This window comes from Hypanus sabinus, chromosome 2, assembly GCF_030144855.1.
Source record: "Hypanus sabinus isolate sHypSab1 chromosome 2, sHypSab1.hap1, whole genome shotgun sequence".
In the NCBI taxonomy this organism is placed as follows: Eukaryota; Metazoa; Chordata; class Chondrichthyes; order Myliobatiformes; family Dasyatidae; genus Hypanus; species Hypanus sabinus.
In genome coordinates, this window is record NC_082707.1 from 33,622,403 (window position 1) to 33,641,194 (window position 18,792).

The 18,792-nt window shown below is 41.2% G+C and overlaps 1 protein-coding gene across 8 annotated transcripts in view; it reads left to right on the forward strand.

The window, feature by feature from the left end:
- The window catches only part of mecom (MDS1 and EVI1 complex locus), a 768,103-nt gene that overhangs the window by 652,012 nt on the left and 97,299 nt on the right, over positions 1–18,792 (forward strand). For 7 of the 8 annotated variants that reach the window (XM_059943776.1, XM_059943783.1, XM_059943765.1 and 4 more), the window contains exon 3: positions 14,899–15,030. In XM_059943776.1, the coding sequence (XP_059799759.1) occupies positions 14,899–15,030 (132 nt within the window). Of the gene's footprint in view, positions 1–11,184; positions 11,921–14,898; positions 15,031–18,792 lie in introns of those variants that run through there. The other variant, XM_059943793.1, reaches the window with a different exon arrangement.

Consider the following 18,792-nt stretch of genomic DNA (forward strand, 5'->3'; position numbering starts at 1 on the left):
TTTGACGAATGTGAAAGTTTTAAAACCCATTTTTGTAAAGAAATTTGATTATAGTTTTTAAATCTTCACATCGCAGGATTGTGCATCACGTTTTCCATTTGAAGGGATGTGATGCAGCACCTGGCTATCACAATTAGGGTTGTTGTTAATCCCAGGGACAAATTTTAGATTACGCGGGCAGTTTGCAGAAACCATTGGATTAATACATAATACGACGGATACCGAACAACATCATTTGCAACAGCAAATCTCATTTACATCTAATTTAAATAATTAGACTACATTAGGTCTTGTTTCAAGGAAAAACTTCAACGCATTCAATCTTCCCTTAATGTTGAACATTCCTTTTTTTAACATCTGGTCGTCGCTCTCTGAATAACTTTGACAAGGAAAATGTTGTTTCCTCTTTAATATTTTCTAGGAACTAGACACACAAAGTAACGTCGTGGACTCAAAAGTGGCAGTTTTCCTTTGTTTAGCGTTATATGTTGATTGAGTCCAGTTGGTAAGGGGTATCAATGGAGGAAACGGGCGTGAAAAGCTGATGTCGCACACATCATTTTGGGAACTTACACTGAAGACTGGCTCTCTCTCCCCGTGTGTTTCCCATTCCGCCACGGTTAAACAGCAGTTTTCATTTTAAATCTCTCAAGGCCTTTTATTTGTAATTTGGCTTAAAACTGGCTTTTTATTACAAATAATAATTATTTTTTCAGCTCAGAGATAAAACAGCAATGTGATCCAGTACGTTAAAGTTTCTTTACTGATAGTTATATAATATTTCAATGCTTTAACTTGCTATAACCTCCCCCGTCGCAAAATGTGCACTGGAAGGTTGGATTTGTCGAAGCCAGTCTTTCATCCAATCCAAAGGCGCCGAATGAGAAGTTCCCGGACTTCATCCGTGAATTTAAATCGATATCCGAACCTACTAAAATGTCTAAACAAGTAAAATGCTGAATTAGGGAGTGAAACCCGCAATGAGTGTTTGAGGAAGATTAGTAATATATAATATCTCTCTATATAAAAGGATTCCCCGCCTAGAGCAATAAACACATCACTGATACCAACCTCTCGACGGCCTCCTTCAAGTCCAGAACCCTTTTGAAGTCAGAACAAGCGATTAGCGAAACTTGTCCCTCTGTGCGTTTGACACTTCGGGGGAAGTAAAACCGAAATCACGGCAGGCATTCGGGGTCAACAAAGAGAAAAAAAGAAATCTAAGGGAAAGAAAGCTTTTAAAATTAAAAAAAAAATCTAGATTTAAATAATGAGTGAAATGCTTGAATAAAGGTCCCGGAAAAGACTTGCTCGGTTTTCCATTTGGTTTCCCATTGAACACAACGATCGTTCCCAGTTCCTAGGCTCGGTGTTTCCTGCTTAATCGGAGAAGGTGTCGTTTTAATGAAGCGAACGGAGAAAGTTGATGAAGTATAACGGTGGAGAGCTCTGGTAATCGTGAGAGTGATTAATGGCAATCAAATCACACCGACACAACAAGCGAGGCCAACAAATATCTTGGAAAAGAATCGCGGGGGGGAAACAAGCAAACACTGAAGAAGCGGCCGTAGTAACTGAAGAAATAATGTCACAATATTGACAGCACGTAAACACAGATCCAGACAAATGGAGCACTTTCTGCATTAAATTGATTTAATATAACCTGGTTCTTAAACAACCACAAATCGAAACGTAGAGAATGCAAACGAGAGAATGTGTAACCCTGCTAAGAATTTCCCCCTTTGTATCCACATTCTTATCCAATTGGATAAACATGCCGTTCAGTGGAAGCGAAGTGAATGTAGAGAGATGTAGGCAGTTAACTTCGCGATGCTGTTTACCTCAAAGGTAATTATTCTACAATCTAATTAACAATCTTTTCCTCTGTGAATATTTTGATTAATATTTTGAGAGAGAGGGAGGTTCATAGTTCTATTCAAACTTATTTCTAGCACAATAAGCTCGCATTATTCACCGTGGAACGTGCGAGTGGGCAATTAAAAGTAGGTCCAGTGCCTGGAATTCCCTCCAGCAATCCTTGCGAATTGGTGTTCGCTTCCTCGTAGCTGGAGCTCCGGGATTCGAGTGAGATTCAAAGTGTTTGATAAATTAAATCAACTAGATAGAAAGAAAGCGTAACTCTCCCGGCAGTATGCTTTGGTTGCAGGGAAACTCTCCGGACAGTAAGTTGATCATCCAAAGCAGCAGGGTCCCAGCAACGGTTGTACGCCTGGCACCAACAGATTCCATTAATTAAACGTCGGTACACATGTAAATAATTAAGTCAAAGTCGAAGTAAATTTATTGTCAAAGTACATATATGTCACTACACACAGTCCTGAGATTCATTTTCTTGCGGGCATGCACAGTAAATTAAAGAGAAACAATAGATTCAATGAAAGGCCGCGCCCAACAGGACAACGTGCGAAATTTTTTAAAAAAGTGCAAATACAAAAGAAAATGATAATAATAAGTAGGCAATACATATCGAGAACATGAGATAAAAGTCCTTGAGAGTGAGCCCAGGGGTTGCAGGAACAGTTCAGCAATGGGGCGAGTGACGTTGGGTGAAGTTATCCCCTCTGGTTCAAGACCCTGATGGCTGAGGGTCAATAACTGTTCCTGAACCTCCTGGTGTGGGTCTTAAGGGTCTTATGCCTTCTTCCCGATGGCAGCAGCGAGAAGAGAGCGTGTCCTTGGTGGTAGATGCTGCTTTCCTGTGACAGCGCTCCGTGTAGATGTGCTCAATGATGGGGAGGGCTTCGCCCGTGAAGGACTGGGCCGTATCCATTATTTTATGTCAGATTTTCCATACCAGGCCGCGATACAACCAGTCAATACTCTCTCCGCCACACATCCATTGAAATTTGGCAATGTTTTAGATGTCATGTGGAATATTCGCAAACTTCTAAGGAAGCAGAGGCACTGCCGTGCTTTCTTCATAATAGCACTTAATTGCTGGAACCAGGACAGATCCGCTGAAAGGATAACATCGAGGAATTTAAAGTCGCTGACTCCCTGCACCATCGATTCCACCATGAGCACTGGCTCATGGATCTCCGGTCCGTGTCCAGCTTGATTAGAATTTTTAAAACGGTCATTATATAATATAGAGTCCACATTATTTACACATATACTGATGTAATGACGCATATGTCCTTAAATGTAATGTCAGCATTTCGGCGTCTACAGCCTCACAAAATCCACATGCATATTATTTATTATTAACAATCTCATTTAAAAAGGAAAACGGTTCGAATATCGGCCTTATTCTAACCCTGACCAAATAAATATTATTTTACATTTTTCATTAATGAAAAATATTAATTATATTTCAACTTTAATTTATTGATGGATGCTTTCACGTTATGTAAATATTATTAAATACATTGACCTGTCGGGATTTTTCACCTATCTCATAAACCGACTTCATTGGATGTAGTGACTATGGTCAGAGAATACCATCAACTTCAGATTGGAGGCGGCAGTCTGAATGCCCAGTGGCCAGCAGCCTTGAATCAACATTTACGTTCATCCATTATCACTGTTACCCTCTTGTAAAACCTTACATTGTAAGGAACGGCAGATTTGTTTATATAATTTCAGGAAGATTTTTTCATAGGCGCGTTTCTAAGGCACCATGTAATAAAATGCACGGTCTGGTCGGTTGGCACTGGACAGTTCCCAGCAGGTTGTTGCTTGCCTACCCCGACTCTGATTAACAAATTACCTCCTTGCATAGGGAATGAAAAAAAAATGTCCGCTTGAGACGAAGCTGTATGAGGAAAGGGCGTTCTAATTCCCCTTTCTGTTAGAATGGGAACGTGGCGAATCAATGATCTTCTGCAAATAGCCGATTGGAGAAGCGTGAAACGAATATGGAAACTCCTTTTGCTGAAAGTGGCAATGAGAGGACAGGATCGGCCTCACGAGATTCCACGTTGTGTCCCATTACATGTCTGAGTCACTAGACCCACTCATCCTGGTCCATGCCTCAGGTGAGTGCTGGTGTCAGAGATTATCAAATCCGGCGCAAATATCAAAGTCGAAATGCCGGGGCTGGAATTCAGAATGGAATGCTTCAAACTACAAGTGAAAGGTCAATGTCCGAGCTTCCATGTCGTAAGCACATCTAAGCGTTATTCAAAGATACACGACAGATACATACAAAGTTAGACTCAAATACTCAAAGATTGTAGGCAGGTATATACGTGACCACTGAAATACGGACATGTGGCGTGGCGCTATATAAATCACATGCTATAATTCCAGAAAGCCATGCTTCAGGATAGACAACAGGTCACCAAACAGTTCTAAACCCAACATGAATTGTAATCTACATAATTATTTTTATTTAATGAGTGAATAAATGAATCTGATCAAATACTATCTCTTTAGCAAGACTCTCGTTGCTGTAGTGGCAGTCCCAGTCCCTCTACTACGCTGCCGGCCGGTTGGTTATGGTTCAGAATGTGTAGTTTGTTGACGACGTCTGTTTTTTTTTAAGTTGAAAGGAAATGAACGCAGGTTCTCTGCCGTGGTCGTTTAAAATCACTTCACCTCTCCAGCGTTTCACTTTCACTGCGCCGTGTGGATCTGGGCGACTGGTTATTGGAAGGATATTGTTACCTTTGAGAGAACATAGAGGTTTATTATTCTACTGGCACTCATTTAGTCCGATTTTGGGAAGCCGGCACCCATCGGTTACCTCCTGGGACTTACTGTGGGTCATGCACGGGAACCGGAATAGAACAGGTGGAGTTAATGGGGTTGAGCAAAGGGAGACCAACTCAGAACCCCGTTTCCCAGAAATCAGACTGTCCCCTGATATAGGATCTGACAACTATTCGGATTAAAATTATTTTTTCAGGCCCTTTTCCCCTAGGATGTGAGGAGAGGGTTTATTGTAGGCTTTGGTGTATTGTGGATGGGAAGAGATGAGTCGTGAAGATTCTGGCGAAAAATAATTTTCTGAGATGTTTCAAGCAAAGTCTGCACCGATGTAAAGAATGGGAATACCAGAGGTGTGTTAGAATTACATCAGGGAGTACAGTTTCAACGAATATAATTCAAGATGCTTAATAAAGATTCAGAGAATAGCATTCATCAAACAGGACTGGAACGAGATTAGGAGTAAAGACGGAAGGTGCCAGATCTTTGAAATGGTCCATATTCTCAGACCATTCGCCTACCATACTTTCGAATCCCACCATGACAGCTTGGAAACTGAAACTGAAGTTTAGTCACAGAGCCATGGAGTTGTATAGCATGGAAACCGGCATTTCGGCCCGTCGCTTCCATGCCAACCGCTTTACCAACGGCGGCATTCATCCATTGACCCGCACGAGATCCGCATTTTAGTAGCCAAGTAAACTCACAATTCAAGAAATTCCGTATTATTTGTGGTAACCATTGTTTGATTGGTATACAGGTATATATAGTACTGCCACCAATTCAAGGAAGGAAATCTGTCACTTTTATGTGTCTCCGGCAATGTCTGTGCTTGAATGGCGATTCAGTTAAAGAGGGGCGATGGAGCAGGTGAGGGCGTTCGAAAAAAAGAATTCCAACGAACCAAATTGAAGAGAGCGGCAAGGAAAATCTCACAGAATGATGGGCTCAAATGAGCAAAATTAGGAATGGCGAAGGAAGCTGAGAAATTGGGCATTTTTACCCAAGGCATAATAGATTCAAGGAATGTTATTAAGGAAGACCAGTGGTGCGGAGAATGAAAAGAGGATAAGGAAATAATTGACCAATGGGGAGAAGGTGATATTCACCGTTGTTACTTCCACCCCTCTCCTCCCACATAATAATAGCCCCTTCTTCAACTTTACATCTCCTCTCATGCCATTAATTCCTCTTAGTCAGATAATTAACTTACCATTTGTTGTGGACTCCATCAACTGCTTCAGCGCAGTTCCCCCTGGGACAGCCCCTCTTGACCATTCAGTATATCTTTTAGAATTTTCTAAAAAAAACATCTTTAAGTCATGCCTTCTGTTGCTCGTCCTAATCGCCCCTTTCAGCTTTTAGTATACCATACAATGAAACACAGAAAGAGGCGATTTGGCCCATCTGGCCCATGCCAGCACCTAGGTGAACATTCCTTGTGTCCTATTGCCGCTCTCACCGTTTCGCCGCACCTTCGTAACGCACTCTCGCACACATGCCCAACAATTCCCCACTGACCTATGGCTCAATATCGATTTATTTATTTCAGCCCCGTCAAGTCTCTCGGGACATTGCCTACCTTAAAACTACTATATTTATGATTGTCACTCTCCAACAAAAAAAATGGTATTCAGGACTACTGGCCTTTTCCTGTTCCAAATTTCTCTGGTATTCTTGCATATTTTCAGGAAATGTCTGCCAAGGGGTTGTTTAAAAAGGAAAGCTCTTATTAAAAAAAAAAATCCCAGTAAATTTTTAAACGGGAGAGCACACGTGTCAATATAACATTTTGTACAAAAGAAATTACTTAAAACTTAGTTATATTATTTGCACAACGGGATCAAAAGGCCAAAGAAGTCATTTTAAGTATGCATTTCATTATATTTTCAATATGTACTGCATATCTCCACAAACATCTATTATTACCAGTCTGTGCGCAAGGTTTAAATGCTAATTACTTATGTGTTGGAATTTACAGGTTTGTCTGTTTTGGTGGGTGTTTGGTGTATTTTATGTGTTGCTTGAGTCTAGGAGCATTTTGCAGTTTACTTCCATAAGAGTGACTACCTGTGTACTTATGCTGCCCATGTCTATGCACGAGGGAGAACGGCTATTTAGCGAATTGTATTTATTGTTATATATTTTGTTTCTGGTGTGTTTGTACTGTACGTGTCTAAGTATCCTACTACATCCTCATTCTGTCCCTTAATGTGAAGCTATTTCAGATGTTGAAGTGCAATCAACAGCTTAAGAGGCATGAGGTGATATGAGAGACACATATTGATGTAAAGAACATCTCAAGTAGGCCCCATGGATATTGGCATGCGTTGCAAATTTAGTTTTGTGCGTTTGAATCCTAGAAAATAAATCTTTCTTTTTGTGTGGCTGCTATTTAAAGGTATCCAGAATTGAGTCAATAGCTGGGTATAATCACTGAGGTGGTATGTCCTGCAGTGTATTATATTAACTGCCCCCGAGCCAGTGCAACTGTTGCAGATGAGTGTAATAAAGTGCCCTTGTCACTGTGAAAACGTCTGTGTTTGTATGTTTCTGTTTGTGCCTGTATTTCTCCCCCGTTCAGTAGTTTTTCTTCACTGTTTCCTAAATCCGCAGGGAGTCGGAAAAGGACTTGGGCAGTAAGGCAGCATTGGCAACAGGAAATTGGTAGACTGTTTCAGCAAATTCATTCCTGTTCAATAGAAAGAAGTGGAAAAGAAAACCAAGTGTAAGCTTGACTGCTTGTTCGCTGCCGTACAAGTAATACTGATTCCCACCGTTGTGCTCATCCTACCCTTGAATCCTGAAGAGTGCAGTTTCACTAATTTACTCCACCTAGTCATTCGCAATATACGAGCTTCGAGAATAGGTGTCAACGGCCTGCTTACTGCACAGATCGCCACGCTATGCATCAAACTTCCTCGCCCAGTTTTGACACAAACATGCTTTCCATTAAGAGATATCACTAAGTAACAAACAGGCTTCGAAACTCTCCATCCCCAAGTTAGAGACCACGAGTTAAAATGTGGTCCCGAGTTTGAGATCAGGGTACAATGTTATACAGGATGTCTTCATCCAGTAGGCCATTGCCACGGAAAGCGAGCGGATGTCTCCTCTGGGATTGTATTATTTTCCCAGTCTGTGTATGAGCTTCCCTCTGCATGTTTGTGGGCGTGTTTCTCTCCAGCCGAATATGTCCACGCATCGATCTGAGCGCGTGTGTGTTTGTGTAAATTACTTCATATAAATGCGCGTGTGCCTTTCTGACAAAGTGCAAGTGTAATAATCTAACACCGGCAATTATCCTTCAGGACGAAACCTTCATTTGTGATTAATTATTGTCCATTTTAATCTTCCAGACCACTCTCCCTTTAAAAGTTACCACCGGACCGAGATATTTTCATTAACATGACTGCATGGTATAAATTATTATTAAGTCATTTCCTGGTTTCTCTGACTTTTCCGCTAAGTGCATGATATTACAGCTAATTGTCCAGTAACCCCTTGATTACTTGCCTTTATCCTCAAGTAACGCTGGTATTGTTATGCGTATTTTTGGGTTCAATTGGATAGAATCGATTTCTGGATAATAGCATTGAAAAGGGGACTCCAGACCCAGGAATTTAACTGAAAAGCGTCCGAAAGCTATGATATTTTCCCCAACGTCAGCAGTTAAAGCGACAACAATTTAGAGTAATGCGGCGATGAGCAGATTGGCTATGTGCGAAACAAACTATATATTGGCTAAAACCCGAAAACTAATGTCAGATCATTTTACTACCGATTGCGATTGCCATCTGCTGGTTGGTTTCTGACATTGACGCGCCATGAAACCCAGTCCAGCTCCCAGTCTCAGCCTTATCAATATAAAGCTAATTTGCCCAGGACGTGCTCCTGATACTCGACGCTTTTGTTTACTCAGAAACATTTCCTGCTTTTCAGAGAACTGCACTCTTTAAAAAAAACAGCTCTATATCAGAAAAGCAGAACAACTCCTCAGAATAGTAATCAGTTTCCCAGCTCACTGCTGCTTCTATTTAACACACAATGCATCATAAAACAAATCCCTCATCCTGACAGGAAGAAAATAGAACAGCTCATAGGCCCAGCTTGCCCAATTTATTGCTAAATTAAAAAGCTCCAACAATGGACATCTTGAGGAACGACAGGAAACTGGCGGTCAGCAACCGGGGTTTAGTGAAGGTTCTCAGAGCTGCGAGACTATGGGAATCTCCAGCCAGGTTTTGGTGCTATTTACAAAGGAGTCCCGGAGTTTATCCGGCAGTACCTGGCGTCGCAGTTCAAGCCGCACGTCAGTAATATTCACACACAACAAAACAACATGAAAATATAATAAAGAACAGTTTTCCGTATGCACAGCAGACGCACGCTTCGCCCTGTCAGAGGCAGCGACTTCGTTAGATTAATAAAAGTAAATATAAGTAATTTGGCGGTGTTCTTTGGGTTATTTTGGCACGGTTTATATTGTCCCGGTATGAGGATTCTCTCGGCAGAAAACTTACTAAGCTTGAGGTAATTAATACCACCACACAAGGTGCAGTAGCAGTAGTAGATGCTAGAAGCCTCTCCGACATTCACATTATGAATGAACGTAAAATAAATCGGTAATTGTGTCTTCCTTTCTTAAAAAAAAAGCGTGATGGAAGATTTTGAGAGTGTTTTGGAAAGTGCCCAGAACTTTACTTATTGCATCACCGACAGAGTACCTCTCATTAAATGTTTAACATCAATCCGAAAAAGGTTTGGAAACTTGTTGTAGCCACTGCGGAAAGAAACCCTTTAAACAATAGCAATTAAAAAGAATCTTTTATTTTACGAAATGACATGAAGGCAATTTTATAAATGCCTCCCGGGAGTCAGCACCAGAAAGATGATCTGAGGACTTGAGGTAGCAGAGTGATGGAGGGACTTTGGTTCGGAGAGAACAGGGAAGGGAAAAGCCTCGGCGTTTGAGTTCCTTGTTAAATGTTGAGTAACTCAATTAGTAGATAGTTGGACTCTCTCCCCAGGGCTATCATATTGAAGAAATTGGAATATCTTCAGTGCGGATAAACGGGGCGAAAGCGGACAGGAATACCACAGCCACTGACTGATCATGGGACATCCTTTTCCTATTTGCGATCTCTCATCTATTCTTCCTGCTTATCCTGAAATTAGTTTATTTTCTGAGGAGAAACCTGTAATCGAGCTTGCATCTGTGAAACACTGAGTGTGTGGCTCTGTACGTAAATCTCTCGAGTGTATGCATCGGTCTGTACCTGAATGTTTGTATTTTGTGAGTGCTCGTTGAAGTTATTTTAACAATCCTCGTTCAAGGGTATGTACATATAATATTTAATATGTATGGATAAATAATATTCAGTGCAACTGTTAACAGTTTTTAAAAACAGATCACGCCATGTTCAATTATTGTACACGTGTTTGTCGTTTTTTAAACAATTATAATATTTTCAACCTAAAATTATCCGTCTCAAAATCGCCTGGCACTCCTATAGCGAAAAGTTTACAAAAGTATTTTGCGTCTATGCGCTGGTGATGTGTTCCCGGGGGCAAAAGGAAAATGGCCCCCAGCCTGTCCTGACCTATTCACTTTGGCAGCTTTCGTTAGGGAGTTTTCCAAGACAGCGTCAAAGTTACATCAGTGGGAACGGATCCCACTTATTACTGAATAAAAACGCGTCGAAATGTACAGAGGGGATAATGGCAGCACTGGCGATTAATATTCTGTGCAATTCACCTTCAGGCAACTGTATTGTTATCTCCCGGAGAAAGACCTCTTCACATGATGAGATCTTTAAGTAAAAGTGGGAATCGAGATGGCCCTGTGTGGGCATAGATCCGATTTCAGCAAGTGATTTATGTAAACACGAGTCTTGTGGAGCTGGTTTCGGGAGCGGGAGAAAACAACCATAAAACAAATTATAATACATCTCCGCGAAATTATTGTCGACGCCACCGCACGAATGGCTTATAACATGTTTATCTGACTTAAATATAAACGTTTTTAAAGAGATTTTAGTGTCTACTTTCGTTTTAAAGCAAACTTTAATCCCAAGTGTAACAGTTCTTCAATGTAAATAGGCTAGTAAATTGTTCAAATTGGGCCTGTATTTTTTTCTGATTAGTTATTGATCTTCATTGTGTTAACTCAATAATGCTTCACCGGTAGAGTGTAGCGACAGCAGCGTCGAATTCGCCAGTCCGAGCTAATGTTGCTTACTGATGGGCGCGTTATTAAATCGGAGCTTTCACTACATGCTTACTTCTAGCCGAAGGTATTGCAATAGAGAGAAAGTGAGAGAGAGAGAGAGAGAGAGAGAGAGAGAGAGAGAGAGAGAGAGAGAGAGAGAGAGATGCGAGCGAGCGAGTGATTGTGAGAGAGAAGAGAGAGAGAGAGAGAGAGAGATGCGAGCGAGCGAGTGATTGTGAGAGAGAAGAGAGAGAGAGAGAGAGAGAGAGATGCGAGCGAGCGAGTGATTGTGAGAGAGAGAGAGAGAGAGAGAGCGAGAGAGAGAGAGAGAGAGAGAGAGAGAGAGAGAGAGAGAGACAGGACGCTGTCTCTTTAAATCCAGCCCATGTTAGCCGGTCACCGGGTTACTGTCTTTTTAATGAGCTCTCCAGGAGATCTCTCTCCAATAACGACCTTTCGCTGACCTCGGCGATCGAGGACGCATCTGACACTTCATCAGAGCGAGAAGAAAGGAAGAGACAGACAGAGAGACAGGGAAGGGAAAGGGAAAGGGCGCTTTAGGTCCAGGGAAAGCCGCGTGTTTGCGTGCATCGGTTCCTTTACTCACCCGGGAGCAGGTCCTAGAGGCTGAGCAGCGGTTCTGTACTCGCCGCCCTGCCCCCCCTCCATCATTTCAACCACCCCTCCTTACCCCACCCGAGCGGGTCAGTAAGGGGATCGACCACCCCCACAGGAGTTGCTACCCTCCCCCTGCGATTTTTCACAACTTGATGGCCTTGACCGAGCTGGGCAAATAAACTAACCCGGAGTGTTAGAGAGAGAGAGAGAGAGAGAGAGAGAAAGAGAGAGAGACTGGGCTCAGCCCCCGTAACTAGGAGTGAGGGCCTTCTGAGGTTGGGGGGAGAGAGATCAGCCGGGAGTAAAGCCCCCGGCCGGCCGCACCAACTGGATTTGGATTTGTTTTTAACGGCAGTTGAAGCAGGGTGGTGGCTGTTTGCAGCGGGTGACCGTCCTGTCCCGTCCCGTCCCGTCCTGAAGGTAAGCGAGTTCCCCCCACGCCCTGGCTGGCTGTGGGCTACAGCCTCTGCCCTCGCTCCATGCTGGCTCCCTTCAACCTCTTTCTCTCCCACCCCCCTCTCTCTCCCTCTTTGTGCCCCTTGCAGGTAAGTGGCTGGGTTACCCGTCTCGTTCACTGTTAACCAGCCGATGAACTCGGAGAAAGTTACTCTTCCTTTAAGTTTCCTGCTCAAACTTTAAATACCGTCGCCTATCCAGTGTTATAACACCACGCTCTCTCACTAAACACACACACACACACACACCTCCCGGTATCACCGTGGCCCAGGCCGTGGAGAAGGTTCCGGCTGTACGGGGCACTCGCGATCGGCGATCTGAAGCCTTCAAACACCGTAAACTCCCTGAAGCCTGGGACCCCTATAATAGCAACCTCCCCTTCAAACAAAACGTTCATCGCATCAATGCAGAAATAAAGTGCATCAATGCATAATTCCCGCGAGTTCTTGCATCTTTACCGGAACATTTGGCTGCCCTTCTCCACTCGTCCTGAAAGCGGGGGCACCGGATCTGTAAAGGGATTTCTCTCTTCATGAGACCAGAGGCAGCCGGAATAGGCATATACTTTATTTTTAAATCGCTTTCTAATCGAGGTCCTTCCAGTAATTGGTCTTAAAACGGCACCTGCAGAACGTGCCGCACTTTAAGTGAGTGTGCTCCCCAGAAAGAGTGATAGAGGAAGTTTTGAATGGCCCAGTCGCAGTGCGTTTGGTTACCCGGTTTCGACTTCTTTCTCTGTGCTAATTATATCTAATTCTTGACAAGAGAGTACAAGCACGATCGCCAGCAGGACAAAACCTTTGTATTTTCATTTCTACTTCCCGTGTGCCCCTAAGTGGCGAGAAGCGAGTCGGTACCGATGAGTCGATTCTCGCTTCAGGTGTTTACCGAGAATGACCAGGAGATGCAGATTAAACAAAATACTGTTTGTTTTCCTTCAGTGCGCGATAATCAGAAATTCACAATGTTTTAGAAACACGGAGGGTGTATAATTTTTATACATGGTTTGAAATATACCTGCTTAAAATTAATAAATATTTGGAAAAGGCGCGACTCAAAACTCGCGCGGTCGGCGATAGCTTTCCCTGCCATCTGTATGTCGGGAAAGTAAGGTGAGCTGGCGCTGCTACTCCGCACGCCGAGTGTTACAGGCCGCGATTATTTTATCTACGAACTGACTGAAGGGCTGCAGTTCCTGGTGTTCCACAGCTGCCCTCCCTGTATATAGTTTCATTAACGGTGAAGTAATTGGGCGCAACTGAGAAAAGAGGAGGCCGTTTACCCCGCTAAGATGAATCTAACAGCACCTTACAGTACAGTAGTGCGTCCCTGAAAGTTATTGCAAGTTAATGACCTGGAGCAGCTCCCGTAGAGGCTGTCTGATTTGCTAGTTATAGTACTTGAAGGTTAAGTAAACAGAGACTAGCCTCTTAACCTTCAGTCGTTACTAGATAAAGCCAGTTCCTCCAACGAAATGCAAATAGATTTTATGAAAATAATATTTCTGGGGAAGGAGATATTTTAAGTAAACTAATTGTCTCAACTAATTGTATCGCTTAATCATTGATGGGCGCAGGATACTTTCGTTTTCAGTTGTCTCTTCTAGGTTTTAATAATTGCTCCTCCTTCTAATTTGTAGTCCGAAACTGTACTTTGTTGTAGTAATCTTCCAAATTTCAATGAATATATGGTAGTTGGGGTTATTGTATGTTAACCTATTAAACTTACTGGACAATTACTTTGGCATTTGTCATTCCGTTCTTCCCAGTTTTTATTAAAATGTGTGGGTGTTTTCATGATAAAGAATAATTTTCTCAATTCAAACACACAGCGTTCATTGTCTGCACTTACCCACCTCTTGATATTTACAGTATCTCAAGCCTGATTCACAGTTAGATAGTGAAAGTTTTGAAGGTTACATATTATAAAATGGTTTTGTTCAGTAGCTGTTTCCATTGAAGGTGTAAAGAGTAGCTGTGAATGGTATATAATAAATGTTGCTCACTGGGTGGGTGGATGTGCAACTGTGTATGTTTACACATGTAGGCATAAGTTTTGTACTTTTTTATATACTAAGAGCTACAGTAAATCTGTAGGTGTGTTCTCGTGCCCAGTGACTAATGTGTGCACAAAGATCGAATGTGTAAATGACAAGCAAGTGTCATTACTGTTATATCAAGTTCAGTTTTTCCCATATGCAATTATTGTCAAATACAAGGAAAAACTCATCGTCCTTTTAATGCTTTATTATTGGTTAGTGTTTCTGCTTTAACCCCATAAACAATATAGTTGTTCATTGTTATTTAATCTAATTAACGTAATCATGCTGATGGAAGCTGTTGGCACAACAGCAACCTCTTATGTAAATCAATGGATAGACATTGCAATAAGTTGTCATTGCAAACCCACCATTATCACTGTGTTTTCAATGAACTTAGTGTATTTTTCAGTGGATGTTCAGGCAATCAAACATCTGTTCATGTGAAATTAGTGCTGAAGTTAATCCTTTGCTGAAAGTGTTTTTTTAATCACAACAATGACATAGTAGTTATAAATGGTTGCTGCATAGAGATGAAACCTCTGCATCATAGGCATTGACTTCTTGGGGGGAAATTAGGGGAGTGAGATCGTAACCTTAGAGAATAAAAGTCAGGGTTATATTCCACCATAAGGGAAAGAGGTGAATTATGATTCCTTTTCCACTCCCCTCTAATCAGGAAATGTGTAGAAAATGCTGCCCTAACTCTAAAACAGTATTCAGTTAAAGGGATTAATTATATGTTCCCTGTTAAGTATGCCTACTGTAACAACATGTATGCATTTATGTGCACATGTATGAGAGAGCCACTTTTTGAATTAACGATGTGTGAGGTACATAGTTTATTTCTAGATTCCATTGTGACTCAATCTATACTGATCTTATCTCAACATTTTTCTTCCAGGTTTTGGATGAGTTAGGCAATGTGAAGTTCTGCATCGATGCCAGTCAGCCTGATATAGGGAGCTGGCTCAAATACATCAGGTTTGGACGAAGCTATGATCACAACCTAGTCGCATGCCAGATAAATGATCAGGTATGTTGAAAATACTTGTTGGGCTTTATCACCTGGGGTTTCAAAGGCTATTGCAAAGCTTTAAGGAGAGCATAGGATTAGAAACTGATAGCAAAGCTACTGTAGATCCTTATGTCCTGTTTGCTCTTGTGTTAAGTGCCATAAGGCAGATGTGAAGCACAGATTACACGGGTTTCTTCTCACAGTCTGGCAGTTATTTTTCTTGTTGTTGTCCAGTGTTGTCATCTCCTGTCTGTTTGTTATTTTATGATTTTTGTGAAAACACACGAATCATTTTGACTGCCTCCCTTACACAGAAACAGCTCAGACCCAATCACATGCAAAATACTAGTGGAAGGAAACAATAGATATTAGCAAAGAACTCAGTTACCAAAGCTAAGCAACAGAACCTCACTTTTTAATTGGAGCTAAAATGACCTGGTTTTAAAAATATTCTTATATACTGTCCAATTATGTAAGCTACATGAGTATGGTTACATTGGTGATGCAAATCGAATATAGTACCAGTAGAAAATGGGACTAATATAAAGATTACATTGTAAGGAATTTATATTGATTTTAATTGCCTTTCTCTTCTACAAATAAAGGAGAATAGATCACTTCCTGCTATTTAGTAATGGTCCTGTTCCCATATTTTATGTTTAGATATGTTAATTAGTTACTTGATATCAGAAGGTGACATAGTGAAGTTCACACCCGGTGGCACCAGGACTGATGTTTCTTCTCAATGTGTAATGTCACTGCAAGGAATTTGTACACAGATCTTTGAAGGACAATATTTTTTTTGAATCTGTGCAAGGGGCAGATTAGGATTCAATGACTGTTAGCAACAATAGGAGTGACGGGAGAGTGAGACTCAGTGCATGATACAAGTAGTGGACAGAGGCCAATCCGTCAGAAGAGAAGCCTCTCCACCATTAAGCACATCTACATGGAGTGCCCTCGCAGCAAAGCAGCATCACTACCCAGGCCATGCCTCCTTCCCACTGCTGCCATCAGAAAGGAGGTACAGGAGGTTTGGGTCCCACACCACCAGGTTCAGGAATAGTTATTACCCTACAACCATCAGGCTCCTAAACCAGTGTGGACAACTTCACTCATCTCAGCACTGAACTGATTTCACAGCCAGCTTTCAAGGAGTTTGTACCTCATGTTTTCAATATTATTTATTTACTTGTTTTTTTTACATTTGCACAGTTTGTGTTCTTTTGCACTTCGGTTGCTTGTTAGTTAGTATTGGCTTTTTATTGATTCTGTTGCGTTTCTTCGCTCTACTGTGAATGCCCACAAAAAGGTGAATCCAGAATAGCACTTGGTGTCATATACGTAATTTGATAATAAATTTACTTTGAACTTTGAAGGCAGATGTCCTGAAATCTTGAATGGGTTGGATTTCAGGAAGGATGAATGGGTGGAAAGTGTTGCTGTACTTGAGTCAAGGGGTTTCAAGTTCATGAGTGAGAATTTAAGTGCCAAATGTCTTAAGTTACGGGTGGACTGGGATGTGGAACTGAGCAGCACTTATGAGAGTGGATATGCGTGCAAAAGCTTGTGATGTAACTGTAACTGAAATAGTGACCGTTTGTTTCAGCTTGAGGTAATGATAGGGATGCAGTTGGTGAAGATAAGACTTAACTGGAGGAAATGCTAGAATTGAGAGAAATCAATCTGAGGGCATAGACTAGTGAAATGGTTGAGAGGCCAATGTTAAATAGAGTTTGAGCTGCTCTCATGTTCAAACAGATCTCTTTTCTTGTAATGGTGACTCCAAAGGGATGCACATAGGTTGGACAGAGGAGTGGAACTCCAAAACCTAGGAATATCACAGAGGTGGGAAATAAAGCTACCAGTACATTGACTGTGCATGTAACTGATCAGTAAAAGAAGCAAGTGAGACAGGTCCCTCTCATGTGAAATGAGGCACCTTAGTCATCATCTGAGATTTTTCCCCACTTTCTTAAAAATCTGATCATTGGTGTTTTGGGAAGACAGATTTGGATGTACAAAGGAAAACAGGTCTGATATGACAGGAAACTAAAGCATTGCAGACCAGAATCCTGAAGCAAAAGAAGAACGCTCTTAAAATACTTGTCTATTCAGGCAGCATCCGTGCAGAGAGAAACAGAATTGGCATTTCAGTTTTGCTAGGGGAGATGGGTGGAGATTGGAATTTGGAAGAAAAATGTGATAATGGTTGTCATAACAACGCTGTTCATTGTGTACAAAGCTTGATTATAAATAGAGTAATCACAGTTCATCAGATTTCACTACATGTTAAAGTCGGGTTGGTTGTGTTATTCAGCCAACAGAAACAGTTAACAAAATAATTGCAACATCTCTTAAAGTGACATCCTCCAGTCAGGATTACCATAAAGACTTTGAAAAGAGATGGTAGCTAAGAAAAAGGACCACTTCCTGAGTCCAAAATATACTGCTGTGGATGCTGGAAATCTAAGGTAAACTCAGAAACTCCTACTTCTGATGTGGCCTGACTTGCTGCACCATTCAGAATTATTACTTAAGGAGAGGACCTGGCAGCAAAACTGGGCTGGCAGTTAAGTGGGCGCAGATTTGAGTGTAATCGATTGATCCTGTAATTAAGATAAGGTTGGAAAGGTCCATATGTCATAGAAGTTAGGCAAACTAGATGCTCTAGCAGGTTGTGAAGAAGATCAGGAATGGTACAAATGAAAGAAAATAACAAAATAATGAATAATACAGAATGCCACAGGCAAAATAAACAATGCATTTTGTAGGTTTTGCATATAAGTGACTGCATTTCAGCTTCAAATATTTAAGACCATTTCCAGGAAGCCATAGATCTATTAGAATCTTTTATATTACACACTAGGTGGGAGTGACATTGAAAACTGGGATCAGAAATCTTTTTTCCCCTCCTTAAAATGTATATTAATTCATCATGAGATCTGCTTATTCTTGTTCTGATCAGTGTTCATTCAAAAATGTTGATTCTATTTTATTGCAGTAATGTAATTACTGATGGCTTTGTTGGTAAATCAGGCTAAGTACAAAGTGATGGTTGTCCTGATAGATGAATGAATGAAAGTGACCTGAAATTGATCACTGCAAAAAGGGGCAGGATCTGAGGGTAGGCATTAATAATGCTGCAAGGCCTAGCATGGATTTACTAATTATGTTTTTTTTCGGAACTTCTTTTATCCATGGGACTTCTTTAAACAATTGTTTTGTTAAGTAGTAGAATATGGTTACCACATTCAATGTATGTGAATTAGGTAAGGAGTGAGATTGCATCATATGATTATTGCAGAGGCAAGTCATTACCTTAAAGGAGTGGACAAAGGAATTTCCTTCTAAAGTCCTCATGCATTTGTATGTTAATATAGCACAGTATGGCTTCACCCTTTAAAGAGGGAGTCTCGACATCAGGTCTCTTTTAAAAGATGAAATTTTGCAATGATTCTGATTAATCCTCACAATGAGTCTTTATCTTCAGAAGTTTATTAATAAACAGAAGTTTTGAAATTACCATGTATAAATAGTAGCATAAGAATAGTTAATTTGTTGGTATTGTATTTCGCTGTTTCATATTCTAATGAAAATGTTAATCTATTAATTCTAAGTGGGTTATCTAAATAGCAGTCAAGGGAATTTCATATGAATCCCTTAAGCATTCTTATGCTAATATTTGCACAATGTATTTCAAGGCCAGAGATCTCACACACATACAAGCACAAAACACACGCTCTGGCCCAGGGCTTCCCGGGGTTTCCATTAGGTTGA